Source organism: Engystomops pustulosus, chromosome 1 (assembly GCF_040894005.1).
Source record: "Engystomops pustulosus chromosome 1, aEngPut4.maternal, whole genome shotgun sequence".
NCBI classification, from domain to species: domain Eukaryota; kingdom Metazoa; phylum Chordata; class Amphibia; order Anura; family Leptodactylidae; genus Engystomops; species Engystomops pustulosus.
This window is the reverse complement of record NC_092411.1, coordinates 148,030,029-148,045,120: the sequence shown is the minus strand read 5'-3', so window position 1 is coordinate 148,045,120 and position 15,092 is coordinate 148,030,029. Positions and strand designations below refer to the sequence as shown.

The 15,092-nt window shown below is 41.1% G+C and overlaps 1 protein-coding gene across 1 annotated transcript in view; it reads right to left on the bottom strand.

Moving 5' to 3' along the window:
* Nucleotides 1–15,092, bottom strand: part of SIN3B (SIN3 transcription regulator family member B) — a 33,532-nt gene that overhangs the window by 2,942 nt on the left and 15,498 nt on the right. Inside the window, exons 11-17 of the mRNA XM_072156615.1 lie at nucleotides 14,875–14,991; nucleotides 12,797–13,035; nucleotides 10,312–10,495; nucleotides 6,584–7,181; nucleotides 5,048–5,217; nucleotides 4,608–4,781; nucleotides 2,370–2,462 (exon numbers count right to left, since the gene is read on the bottom strand). Coding sequence (XP_072012716.1) covers nucleotides 2,370–2,462; nucleotides 4,608–4,781; nucleotides 5,048–5,217; nucleotides 6,584–7,181; nucleotides 10,312–10,495; nucleotides 12,797–13,035; nucleotides 14,875–14,991 — 1,575 coding nt within the window. The remainder of the gene's footprint in view (nucleotides 1–2,369; nucleotides 2,463–4,607; nucleotides 4,782–5,047; nucleotides 5,218–6,583; nucleotides 7,182–10,311; nucleotides 10,496–12,796; nucleotides 13,036–14,874; nucleotides 14,992–15,092) is intronic.

Below are 15,092 nucleotides of genomic sequence, written 5' to 3'. Positions count from 1 at the left end.
AGGGGACTAGGGTCCCAGTGTGGGTGCAAGCCTCCGCTGACCGGACTCAAGGTAAGCAAACTATTGCCAAAGGAAATAAAAGAGATGAGGCAGCACTTCTGGAAAAAGCTAGGTGTTTATTCACCCAATGTGGAAGGTGCAACGTTTCAGCCCCTCAATGGAGCCATTTTCAAGCTTGAAAACAGCTCCATTGAGGGGCTGAAACATCGCACCTTCCACATTGGGTGAATAAACACCTAGCTTTTTCCAGAAGTGCTGCCTCATCTCTTTTATTTCTTTTGGTAACTGTGGTCATAGATGGCAAAGTGTCCCCATACACAGCATCCAACTTTGCTTTTATCTCCTCGCATTTTTTCCCAATCAAAAACAAAAAGCAAATTACTGAACGATACTGCTCTCTGTCCATCTTAGCAAAAATCAGGAAACACGTCTTACTCACATGGCTGCCAAATTCAAACTAATTAATCAGTTTGCAATTTGTTTTGCCATCGATGATAACACCAACTTCCCGCAGGAGCACCCTCTGTCGTCAAACATGGGTACTTATTGAACCGCTCTCGTATAAATGGAGAAATTAATATCTATCTATGGTTTTCCTAAACCTTCTCCTTGTATATTTTTGCCATACAGCTGTTGCAGAATGTCCAAGAATGTTAAACTGTTTCAAACATACAAATGGGCATTTCTTTACCACGCACATTATTGTAAGCCTCATTCTGAGAAATTCATGTATTAACCCCTTAACGCTCTGCGCCGTAGCTCTACGGCGCAGAGGTATAAGGGCTGTATGAAGAGGGCTCACGGGCTGAGTCCTCTTCATACAGAGGTGGGGGTTTTTGCATATTGCACAAAACCCCCACCGCTAATAACCGCGGTCGGTGCTTGCACCGATCGCGGCTATTAACCCTCTAAACGCCGCCCGCAAAGTCGCGGGCGGCGTTTAAAAGACGGCGGCGCGTGGGCGCCGCCATCTTTTTTTCGATCGCCACGCCCCCGAACGTCATCGGGGGGCGGCGATCGGTTGCTATGGTAGCCTCGTGTCTTCTTTTGACACGAGGCTATCTGGCAGCTGCAGATTCGTTACAATGAGCCAGTGGCTCATTGTAATGAATGTGCTGCAAAAATGCCATATATTGCAATACAGAAGTATTGCAGTATATGGTAGGAGCGATCTGACTATCTAGGGTTAATGTACCCAGATGGTCTAAAAGATAGTGAAAAAAAAAAGAAAAAAAAAAGTTTAAAAAATAAAAAAAAATTAATAAAATATTAAAAGTTCAAATCACCCCCCTTTCCCTAGTAAAAATCACAAACATATTAGGTATCACCGCGTCCCAAAATGCCCGATCTATCAAAATATAAAAACGGTTACGGCCGGCGGTGACCTCCGAGGCGGGAAATGGCGCCCAAATGTCCGAAATGCGACTTTTACACCTTTTTACATAACATAAAAAATGAAATAAAAAATGATCAAAATGTCGCACAGACCTCAAAATGGTAGCAATGAAAACGTCGCCTCATTTCGCAAAAAATGACCCCTCCCCCAGCTCCGTGCGCCAAAGTATGAAAAAGTTATTAGCGTCAGAAGATGGCAAAAAAAATTTTTTCTTTTTTGTACACATTCGTTTAATTTTTTAAAATGTATTAAAACACAATAAAACCTATATAAATTTGGTATCACCGCGATCGCACCGAACCAAAGAATAAAGTAGGCGTATTATTTGGAGCGAAGAGTGAAAGTCGTAAAAACTGAGCCCACAAGAACGTGACGCACGTGCGGTTTTTTTTCAATTTTTCCACATTTGGAATTTTTTTTCAGCTTCGCAGTACACGGCATGTTAAAATAAATAACATTACGGGAAAGTAAAATTTGTTACGCACAAAATAAGCCCTCACACAGGTCTGTACACGGAAAAATGAAAAAGTTATGGATTTTTGAAGTTGGAGAGCGAGAAATGAGCCGGAAAACCCTCCGTCCTTAAGGGGTTAAAATACATGAATAAACCTAAGGCCATATTCAGATGGTCGTGTGCCACAAGTGGTGCCATAAACCTCAATGGGGGCCGTGATCTGTCTGCAAATTGTTCGGGCAGATCAGGGTCTCAGGGTCATGTGATTAAGCCATAAAAAAAGCAAACATGTGGGTAAGCTAAGGGACTAGTGAGTTTCATAATGCAACTCTCTGTGAATGGTGGAATACAAAATATTAGCAGCATTACCTGCTAATATTATAGCCATACTAATTGCATGTACAAATAACTACCCAGCCAAAACAAACAGGCTTTAGACTAGGAGGTTGTTTTCAGATCCCCATATATTGTTCCACTCCTAGCATGTATAATATACCATTTCCCTCATACTGTTCTTACCTGTACTTCTGTGGGGTCTTCTGTCTGCACATCTTCAGTGTCAAGCAGCTCAATTGTCATGACTACCTGGCCCTGTCTCTGAAGAAACATCATCTAACAAGGAAACGAGAAGTTAACTGTTGTTATTTACAAAGGAAAAAGAGCATGGAATAAAGGTTTCAATACTCAGTTGGCATGTTGGAACTTTCTATGGGTCCACACTGTCAAGACTAGTATAATAAACAAAGTATTATTCCCATCTGAGATGACAAAGCTTGTTTGCCAGTCCCAGAAGTGGAATCGCCCATATCATGCTACCTGCCAGAGACTCTAGGGCAGTTTAAAATTGTCACCACAATTTTCACAATTACAGCTAGTAACTGGTTCCCTTAGGCTCTTATTAACTAAATGACAAACTTCTCTTTGCTTAAAATTGTTTCCCCGCACATGCCCATAAAATAAACTTTGTTCTATTACCGGCTATTCATAGGGAGCATGACCTCCTCAGCCGCATCCAGTGGTTCCTCACCATGTCCCAAGCCTCTTCTCACCATTCAGCACTTCATGTCATTAGACCAGGGTGTCATCATCTAAGGTCCTTCACATATATGCATCTGATCACATGAAATCACAGGATGTTTCCATGGAGGCATGCAGTGATTTCATGTAATTAGATACATATGATTTTGCAAATGTTAGGGGGTAAAAGACCTCAGATGACATCACCCTGGTCACATGACATCAAGTGCCGAATGATGTAACTGAGCTCTCCATTAATGTTCCAGCAAGGCACTGTATAAAACATTTGAACACTGCATATGTAGGACTACATTATTAATTTGACACAGATGAGCTGCATACAAGTTTACAAACTGATTTTCTTACATTGCGGACATGGAAAAGAATCATTTAGGTATAAGGGCAATGCAAGTTGAGGTCGTTTGATATTCGTAAGAAACTAATTTGGTTGTTCTTGAATAGTGTTAGCCGATTCAGTGTTTTATTGCTGTTTGTTTTGGTTTAGGAAGGTGCTGAAGCCCTACAGCACCCTATGGAAAACAAAGTTATGGTACAAAACGCTGGCTGTGCACATTGTACAGGTGGCACTGTACAACTCTTACGTGCTGTTCCAATGTGCAGGTCATGCCAGATCATATTACTAATATTTGGACAATGAGGACAGGGCCCGAGTACCTCCCCATGTGTTTTGCCAAGGCAACATGTTCCCAGTGAATTCCTCAAGTCTGCTTCTAAGGGAAAGACTCTGAAAAGAGTCTGTTCCAAAAGGGGGTTAGGAAGGAAACTATATACCACTACGAGACCTCCGAGAACTTCAGAGTGACAACACTTTAGTTGGACACCTAGTATATTCCACCTCCTTATGCGCAACACGTTCACAATTTATGTCCAACCTGTGTTGTGAATTCATTTTGGCAAAAGGAATTTTTTTTAACAACTGTTAGATCAAAATGCTCACTATACCCCTTGATTATTTCCTTGAGGGATGTAGTTTGCAAACTAGGGTCACTTGCAAAATAGTTTAGGTTTTCTATTTCCCCTCCAAGCCACTAGATTTGTTAGCACATGCTTTGTAACTCTCCAAGTTCTGCCTGAAATCCACATGATGCTGTATCATTGCAGAGCCCTGCTGTATTTTCTGGCTAGTGTTTAGGATTAAATGTTGGGTTCTCGCGTTAGGAAACATGGCTTCCTAATCAGAGACCCGACATTTCACAGTGCCACAAACTGGGCATCACAAAAGGGGCACCACACAAGAGTATTTCCAGAAATAATTGAAATTTCCATCTTGAGAATCATTTGCTCATCATATTATTACAATACACCATATATTACAATGCCCCGGAAGAGGTTGGCGAAACCCAAGGTCGGGCGAATATGTGAAGCTGGCGTTCTGATTACAATTTTATATGTGCATTTTAACTACATGTTTTGTGAGTATATTTTATATTAAAAAATTCCAGTTACAAAGAACATACTACGCTATCCCGTGCGCGTATTTCTTCCAATGAACTACTATGGTGAATAGTGGCAACAAACGTACGTCCCTCTACGGTCGTCTGAATGCGGCCTGTTTATTCAAGTAGCAGGTCTGTGAAAAATAGCATTCATTTCTATTCCAGGATTGCTGCATTCCACTACGCCACAGTCCCAGTACTACAAGGCCTTTTGTAATCCTGAAATACAAATTTATTTTCAGTCTTGCAGCTAATAAGTACTATGTAAGGTGTTTGTAATTACCTTGAAGCAATTCTCATCTGCCATACAGTGCTCTGCTTTCCACTGGTAACTGGTTTCCTTGGATGTTCGGACACACTGGGTGACCAAGCTACCTCCAGCTGCACCCCTCTTTTTCTCACTTAAGTACAACTCCACCACTTTTAAACAGATCTCATCACTCACCAGATGATGGAGCTAAGAAAGAAAGAAATAGAATTATGGACATAAATTTGAATTTCATGACATTGTTACCATATAAAATGGGTTGTCTGGAATAAACCAGAATTTGGCTTAATGCAGTGTGACCGATTTCCAGTAATGGGGACATGCTAGATGACTGCTGCAACCAAATATGTACTGGATGGGACATCTGAGGCCAGCAGCCAAAGTCACATTATTGTTAATCCAGGCAACCCTTTAATAGAGAAATGGTCATAACAGGTAAATTTAATGTCAGTCACCTGTCGAGTTATGTTCTGGATCAGTTTATCCATTGTAAAGCCAATGTAAGCATGTATAGTGAACATCTCTCGCAGAGTATCTTCATAATGTGTGGGGTCTAGATTTCCAACTAGAAGGTTCCTCACCATATCCAAAAATGCTGGGTAATATTCCTCTAATTCCACCTCACCTGAAATAAAAATCTAAGTGAAAACTCAAAAACGTGTGCACAAAAACATTTAAAATTTAACATAAACTAAAAGTTTAAAAATACAACAAAATCAGTGAATATTCTGAAATAAATAAAATACACTCTTTGTATACTGATATGCTAAATGTGACTACTGTAGCCAAACTGTGGTTGCTGACCTATAGTATAAGGCTGGGTTCACAATGTTTTTGTTTTTACATACGTTTTGAAGACACGGCTGGCAGATGTGTACTTACAACATATGCTTATACAGTGGGATATGGTGCCCAATGACTCCACCTCCCCCCAGAATGCGGGTGGGAAGAGTGTACGACGGCAGCAGCTGGTGATTGCTGCTGTAAGGGGTGCTTCCCCAGTGACATGACTGTCCTTATATGGACAGTGACATCACCAGTGCACTCCTTCCTGAGCAATGTTTCCACTTAGTAGGAGCTGGCGGACGTAGCATTCGCTCCCCATAGGCTTCGAGTATTATGTGGCCAATAAGGATGGCTCATAAAGTGAGCAGAACAACTACGCCTCCATCTGGTAATATATGTCAGTGTACACACAGCGTATACGCTTGGAGCTTTCCCGACATATGCACTGAGCACATCTTTAAATCAAGGTGTGACCCCAGCCTTAGTGGTTTCATGGCTTACAGTAATATATTACTGCTGCTGCTGCCACCACCGATCAGTTTTAGCCAATTGCATGTTGCCCTGCTATGCGGTGGCTGTATGGGGTAGCAAAACACCCATGTAATTTAATTAGTAACCTGACACATGCATTTCACTACGCACAGAGCCATCTGTAGTGAGGCGGAGGGGCATCAAAAACCCCAACAGCCTATGAATGATCTATGAGAAAGACAGATCAAATTCTTTGAAAGTTGAGAGAACCTTTGACAAGAGTGTGTGTTAGTACACACTCCCTATAAAATTAGGAGGGGTGTGTCCAATACAGCCAAACACACACACAGAACCTAGATGGTAATTTAGCCGGAGTGACAGATCCAATAAACAAAGGATTCCCACATACATAAGATTGGGTAATGAGTTGGTGGTTGTGAATGCACACTCCATTCAACTGTAAGGGACTGCAGAAGATGGCAAAGAACAGTTCATGGGAAGACATTTTATTCCTGGCTAATCCTGCTAGCCATTAATTTGAATGGAAGCAATTTAGACTTCATACTATTAAACAACTGCTGAAATTTTTTGTGGAATAAGTAGGTCCTAAGGGTAAGCAAGAAGGGAGATCAACTAACTAAACCTTGGATATTATGCCACTAGGCATTTATACATCTGTCTAGTCATCCGTGCACTAACAGTACAGCTTTTACAAACACAATATGGATTCTCACTGGGCTGCTTTAGCCGGAGTTCCATGGCAGGACCATTTGACTTCTCCTTTCTGCCTTCACAAAGTAGTTTTTCTCGCTCCTTTTCAGTCCGATATTCCAGAAGTTGAATCTGTGCCTGTCGATAGATCCTCAAAAGTCGAGAGCAAAGTGTGTGATGCAGCCGAAAGAAGAAATACCAGTTATTATTAGCAAAGAACAAGCTGTACATTTCTTCCGTCATCTTCGGTGGCGGCTCAGGAGGAGAACGCGTAGGTGTAGTAGGTTCTGGGGTTACCCCAGGATTTGCTGCCTTCCTTCGTCGCTCAGGAAGTTCAGTTACAGAGGGTTCTGGAGTAGTTTCTGCTAGACCTTCATCAGTGGTGGCGCTGAACAAGGACTGACATGAGGATGAGGAAGCAGAGAAAAAAAGTTCAGGGATGAACTGATGTAGTACTTGGCGGATAGTATCCTTATCCTCCTTCTGGATGGCTGGCTGCCTTTTCACATAGTAGCTTATCAATGATGATGCATCCTCCAGTATTTGCCAGTCCTCATATGTATAAATAAGATGTGGCCCACTGGATGTAGCTGTCCTGCCTTCTGGCTGTTGTTCCTGATGCTGTAAAGAGGAAGAATTGTTACTGATTTGTGAACAAAATTCTCTTCTAGAGACATAGGAAAAAGATTTTAAAAACAAAAACGCACAACAATCACCGGTTTCTATACAATGGATACGTTTCCTGGCATCTAAACTAACAAGCTACATTACAATTAAATGGGTATTCCCAGTTCAGCAAATTAAATGTTATTACAGGCAGTCCCCGGGTTACGTACAAGATAGGGTCCGGAGGTTTGTTCTTAAGTTGAATTTGTATGTAAGTCGAAACTATATATTTTATAATTGTAGATCCAGACAAAAAAATTTGGGCCCCAGTGACAATTGGAGTTTAAACATTTTTTGCTGTAATGGGACCAAGGATTATCAATAAAGCTTCATTACAGACACCTTACAGCTGATCATTGCAGCCGGGGACTATAGTAAAGCATTCAGAAAGCTTCACCAGAGGTCAGAGGGGTCTGTCTGTAACTATGGGTTGTCTGTAAGTCGGGTGTCCTTAAGTAGGGGACCGCCTGTACTTGTATTATAAAAAGTTATACAATTTTCCAATATACATTCTTTATCAATTCCTCAATTTTCTGGATCTCTGCTTTCTGTCACTATTGAAAGCTTCTATGTTTACTTCCAGTGGACAGAAATCTGACCATGGTCACACAGGTGCACGGCTCGTTATGTCACAGAGTAATCAGAGCTGTGTGATATAACGAGCCGTGCACTTGTGTGGCTAGGGTCAGATTTCTGTCCACAGGAAATAAACATAGAAGCTTCCTATAGAATCACAGCAAGCAGAGATCTAGAAAACCGTGAGGAATTGATACAGAAACTTTTTTATTTTTCCATGTACAGAGCTGTGTGATGGCTTACTTTCTGCATAACAAATTACACCTCAAAATCGTGGTATTTATGGTATGCAGTCAAATTGGTGAAAAAAACGCATTTGCGCCGTATTCTTGTGGGCGGATTTCACTGTACGCCCCAAATGACATGTCTACGTTATTCTTTGGGTTGGTACGATTACGGGGATTTGTATAAATTTTATAATGTTTTCACAAAAATTAAAACCGTCTGTACAAAAAAATTTTTTGGATCTTCTGGCGCTAATAACTTAGGTGTACAGAGCTTTGGGAGGTGTCGTTTTTTGTGACTTTTGATGACGTTTTCATTTTTAGGACTGCACGAACTTTTGATCACTTTTTATATAATTTTTTTAAATGGCAAAAAAGTGGCATTTTCGACTTCTGGCGCTATTTTCCATTACAAGGGTGGGGGTTTTTGCATATTAACCCTTTCATTGTCACCGGCAAAGTCGCCGGTGGCGTTTAACCCTTTCATTGTCACCGGCGGCGATCGGTTGACCCGAGGCTATCTGGCTTCTGCAGATTCGTTACAATGAGCCATTGGCTCATTGTAATGAATGTGCTGCAAAAATGCCATATATTACAATACAGAAGTATTGCAATATATGATAGGAGCGATCTGTACCCTAGATGGTCTAAGAAATAGTGGGGAAAAAAAAAAGAAAAAAAAAAGTTTAAAAAATAAAATATTAAAAATTCAAATCGCCCCCCTTTCCCTAGAACTGATATAAAACATAATAAACAGTAAAAATCACAAACATATTAGGCATTGCCGCGTCCCAAAATGCCCGATCTATCAAAATATAAAAACTGTTAGGGCCGGCGGTGACCTCCGAGGCGGGAAATGGCGCCCAAATGTCCGAAATGCGACTTTTACACTTTTTTACATCACATAAAAAATGAAATAAAAAATGATCAAAATGTCGCACAGGCCTCAGAATGGTAGCAATGAAAACGTCGGCTCATTTCGCAAAAAATGACACCTCAAACAGCTCCGTGCGCCAAAGTATGAAAAAGTTATTAGCGTCAGAAGATTTTTGAAAATGTATTAAAACACAATAAAACCTATATAAATTTATGTATCACCACGATCGCACCGAACCAAAGAATAAAGTAGGCGTGTTATTTGGAGCGCAGAGTCAAAGTCGAAAAAACTGATTTTTCCACATTTGGAATTTATTTTCAGCTTTGCAGTACACGAAATGTTAAAATAAAAAACATCACGGGAAAGTAAAATTTGTTACGCACAAAATAAGCCCTCACACAGGTCTGTACACGTAAAAATGAAAAAGTTATGGATTTTTGAAGTTGGAGAGTGAGAAATGAGCGGAAAAACCCTGCGTCCTTAAGGGGTTTAAAAAAAACTTTTTTAAATTTTTTATTTTTACTATTTTTTCAGACTCCCTAGGGTACTTTAACCCTAGGTTGTCTGATCGATCCTAACATAAACTGCCACACACCATGGTATGGCAATATATGGGGATTTTGCTGATAGAACATTGTAATGAATGGGTTAACACAAAGCAACCTCGGGTCTTCGGCAGACCTGAGGCTGCCATGGCGACGGATCGCCACTCCCTGATGACGTCATCTTTTTGAAGCCGCCGGCGGCTTCACCAGCACCGATCAGCGGGAAAACACTGCTGGCACCGATCGCGGGTGTTACTGGTAAGCCTTTGCTGCAATATGCAACAAAGACTTACCAGCATTGGAGAGGGCCCGTAAGCCCTCTCCATGCACCCGCACCAGGCATGTGACGAAGTATTAATTTCCTGAAATAGGAATACCCCTTTAAAATTAAAAAGAAAAAAGGTATGCATTATTGGGATAACTGCTGGACTGGAGGTGGGGGTCTCAACAATTCCCCTGAAGAGTTCCATGTGAAGAGCTCACTGACGTTCATTCGGGAGTAAAATTTAACTTTTATTAGGTACTAGATAAAAATATAAGGTCCCCCCCAAAACAAAGCAAAAGATAGGGTTAAAACCTAGATAGATAGTACAGACTCGATGCAGTTCCCTACTCAGTGGGTAATAACATACATTCACCAACTGTTCATTTTTGTATATGGGAATCCATATATTAGAGTTCCATGTGAGTAAAAAATGGTGTAATTAATAATTGTTGAGTGAAAAATGAGTGGCAAAGCACAAGCACTTGGAACATTTGTTTTTGTGGTAATCCCACCTGTCCAGAAACTAGGCTCTGTTAAATGGATACCCTATTTCACCATCAGTTAAATATACAACGGCAAATTCAATAAAACATGTCACCTCATCATAGACGCTCTCAATTTCATTGAGCAGGCTCTTTGAGCGCAGAGCCTTAGTGTCATTCTGCTTGAAGTTGACAGCCTGATGATCCAGAGACTTTAGATATGCCCTCTCATACTGTTCCCGCCAAGTCTTATTGAATCCTTGCTGAGCCTCCCTCCACTCCTCCTCTTTTGCTTTCAATCTGTAAAACAGGAGTTGTTGGTGTTTAACAGTTTTTTTTCTGGTACGGGTAAAGGTGAAATAGTAATCTTTGGACACTGGTATACTAGAATGACATTTCTTTAGGCTACGGAAGGGCCACAAAAGCAGTGGTATGAGAATATATTTATGAAGAGTTCTTGTACTGAGCATGAACTGAACTGAGTTCTTTGCTTGACATGGAAAAAAGTAAAATATCTGTAAAATTGGTGACAAGAGATTACATGACATGTGTAGATCACTTGCAGAGTTTCTATTATTTGACAACCAAGAACATGGGAGAAGCTAATCAGAATCTGGTAACATTAGGATACTTCAGATAACTTTAGGTTATTATGTTTTTATTATATATAAAGGTCAAGTTAGGCTGGTGCCACACACACCACTTTGTCTGCGTTTGAAAACACAAACAAAGCCGCGCCCACCAGGGCGGCCCACGGCCCAATCGCATCGGCGTTTCTATGGAAACTCCTGCGATCGGGAACGAGCCGCTGGTGTTTTGAATTAATTTAATTTCAAACGCAGACAAAGCGGTGTGTGTGGCACCAGCCTTAGTCAGTGATGAGACCCCCACAGATCATGAGAAGTTCTGCACCATTTTCATGAAATAAGAAGCCCTGGCTCGGATTCAGAAATGCCTTCATACTCATCAGCAGCTACTGCACCCATCCCTAAGATGGATGAAGATGGAGGGTCATGTGTGGAATTGGCATGTAAAAAAAAAAAAAAAAAAGAAAAAGCCTTTTGCAATCCAGACGATAACTCCTTTTTGTGTCGCTCAGTATGACATAGAAATACCAAGTTCAATAACTTTTAATAAAATTATGAAGCTGGGCACAGTGTAATTTTTGCGCCAGAATACTTTAACCCTTGGGGGTCTCACTGTTTCTACCAAATACTGCAATACTATTATATAACAGCATATGGCAACTTTGCTATGCATCTGTATCAATGTGCGACTGGAACTTTGTTATACATATGCATAATAGATAGGTCATTTGCCCTTATATAGACTTCAGGCTGTCATGATTACAGATCATCACTTCCCAATGACATCACAGGGATTCTGGATCTGAGCCAATAGGGCAATGTCCACGTGCTGCCAGCTTTTAAATTCCTCTGACAGCGATGCGGGAACAATAAGCAGCAAACACCAGTGCTGTACGCAGAGGGCTCTGCCCATGAGCCTTCTTTATACTCACTCTGCCACCTGCCGTGTACTATGGAGATTTGTAGCATGGGGTTAATGTTCTGATGAACCCTCATGCTCAAGTGTAGGGAGAGTATCTTCAGCTGAGGCAGAAATGATAATCACATAGGGTCTGGAACTTGGGCAGGAGTTTCTTGGTGGTGGTTTGTAAACCTCAAGTATATTCCATACAAGTGTACTTGGCATGTTTAAGAGAGTACAGTTAACGCCAAATTGTAAGGGACTGTTTTGTTCATGTTCTACTACACTTTAGATACCTGACACCAGAGTTGGTAAACACAATTATTACAGAAAAATCCAGCAGGCAACAGGTATCTCTGATCCCGGCTCTCACTAGAGTGCGCAGACTGGTCTGGAGCCCGACCGCATATACGTAGATTAATGAATCAGCTACAAGTCCAGCACAAAGGTCTGACCTTGATAAAGACACTGTGGTGTCGAAACGCGTCGGTCTGTGACGCTAGCTGTGTGTTCCAGACAATGGTTTCACCCCTTGGATAATAAAGAGAAGCTATTTTACCACCTATCACTTTGTGCTGGACTTGTAGCTGATTGCTTCATCAATTTACAAACACAATTATTACATCCACTATACATCTGCACTATAAGTCCACTATACCACATATTTCTGCTGTAGCAAGTAATGACATTGAAATAGGAGGAATTATAAGTATAATGGGCAACATATAGTTATAATACAAAATTGTTATTTGATGGGACCCTAGCTGTAGGAAAAAAATATCAAGGAAAGACTGGCGAGGAAGGGGTATCAGACTTTAGCCTCTTCAATAGCTTCCAGGCACAATAGCATGCAAAATATAGCAGATTGGCTTGGCATCGCAGCTCAGTCCCCTTAACATCCAAGGGGCTAAGCCACAAATTGGCCATGTGATCAATGTCATGATATTCATCAGTGAATTTACGCTCAGCTGAATAATGCAACTGCTTTAAAAGTGGAATGTTAGTCTTCTTTGAACCTTATCTGCTCCATCCAGAGATGTGGGGGGAGACCTTTAGTAGTTATGTGTACATTTACAAGTGCCAATCTGTATTAAACTTTGTTAATTAACTAACCGCTTTAGTACCACAGGTACTGCAGTGGCTGGATTTTTTTTTAGACTTTCTATTATATCTGGAGCCTTGTCCCCATAAATACGATAGATAGCCCTCCGCTGGATAACCTCAGAGGTGCCTCCCAAACAGTCATCTAGTCGAAATTTCTCCTGATCTTCAGCCGACATACGAGAGAGTTTCTTTTGGACACTCTCCAGAACACGGATTGTTGCCAAATTAGTCTCTAGGACAACATCCAGCTGTGGAAGAACAACAAAGCACAATGAGAATGACAAAAGTATGCAAGAGGAATAGTAAAAGCAGATAAACTATTGGTGCAATGGATGAGGAGCAAACATTTCTGGAATGTCATGTAGTATATCTTATTAGATCTTCTACTGGAAACACACTTTTACAGTGAAGGGATCTTAAGGAAATCTACCATCAAAACCCATCATGATAAACCATTGACACTTACTCGTAGATCCATGCACGTCATCATTTTCTTACAATAATAATTCTTTATGTCAATGATCGAGAAGTATTCTTGGGGGCATTACCAAAGCCCATCCATACTGCAGCTTTTAGGCTGCTTCAGTGTGCAGGGACACTTTCCCTCCCACTGTGTGCTAAAACTAACTGCTGTCATGCAATTACTTCAGTTCGGGGGTGTTTTGGGAAGGGGGAGTTCTCCTGCACAGTGTAACAGCATGTGAGGCTACAGCATTAGGGGACTCTAGTAACGCCCCCTGTGACAAATATAAGATTACCACAGTCACAGAACCTGTTTGTATAAGCAAGTGTCCCCGGTTTATCTTGCTCAATTTTGATGGCATATTTTATTTAAAAGGGGGATTGCCTCTAGCCAAAAGTATGGCTCATTTTCCCCTACATTAAAAATAAACATAAACATGCCTTGTACGACAAGTGGCTTGACTCTCACTCTACTGCGGTTCCCTAATTCCATCCTAGCCACACTCTCAAATGTATGGGACTTTCTCACCCTTATCTAGTTACACCATTAGAGACTGCCTGACCCTGGGCTGGGAATATGGTGCAGGTGCGTAGGTGGGTGCTTTGTGCTGTTTATGTTTCAATTTGTTTGCCGTTACAAGGGCATGTGCTAAATTTTACTCTAACCCATTGTTGTATGGTACATTTCGCACATGTATGATAAACATGCTTAACACTGTGGAGACTATCCAGATACGGTAGCAAACCAAGTATGCAAGCTGTATAACTGTACTCTGCTCTGTACTTTTCCCCTTTTATGTGGAGTCCGGCAAGACCACTGTTTATGTGCTGTATCTATCGTGCATTGCATCTCCAAATATCCTTTAATAAGGGTATAAATAAAAAAAATACATGCTTGTACACCAGTTTTCTGGAGTTTTCCGCTCAACATTTTTTGATAAGTGGGCGTGGAGGGACAGGGAGCAGCCAAGAATCCTGGCCCAGGTTATAGCTAACAAGTATCAGGGAGGAACTATTGGTATGTTCAAAGTATGTGCCCAAACCCTCAGTAAATCTATAACATTGTGGGCCAGCGAGAGGAATGACAAGACTGTTGCATGATGCACCCAGTCTTGTTAAGTTCCTCTCATTGGCTATACAAACCGTTCTTCTTCAGCAGAATGCCTGCTGTGGATCTCATTTCAACTGGTCTTCCACTGGCGCGCATGTGCAGTATAACCCACTTACAAAACTAAGGCTTAAAGCTGTGGGCCCCAGAGCAAAATTTGTACTATGCCTTAGGAGCTCCCCAAGATGACCCTGAGTTTCTCCACTCAAGCTCGATCTACAGAATCGTACTGTTCCCATGAAGGATCAAGTCTACTTTTTAACACTGCTCCTGACCTAAAGATAAAGTGGCTTTCAAGGAATAAAAGTGTTTTGGTTTAAAAACCGCTATGGTCATTTCCCTGGCACTCCTCGAGCAGGGCAAGTACAAAAATTTTTTATTTTACTAATCCCTGCCCTTTTGCTAAACTATAGCTTGAAACAATGAGATATATAGCAATCATACATGACTTAAGCACCAACCCTACACAAAAACAGAATTTTCACACTAATATTCCTGTTTAGCATTCTTCACTCACCTCAAACCTTTCATCCTCACAACGGTGAAGCTGCTCTTCATATGGAGTCTTCTTAGAGCTGACAAAAGTAGAATCTTCAGACCAAGCAGGAAAGGATACCCAAGTATCGTTTAACACCTGCAGAAAATTGAATACATTTTAAATTTATTTAGAAGCAATTCAGTGATATATTGGAATCCAAAATATGAGGCTTTAGAGTTGTTTTCCAACTAATGCTT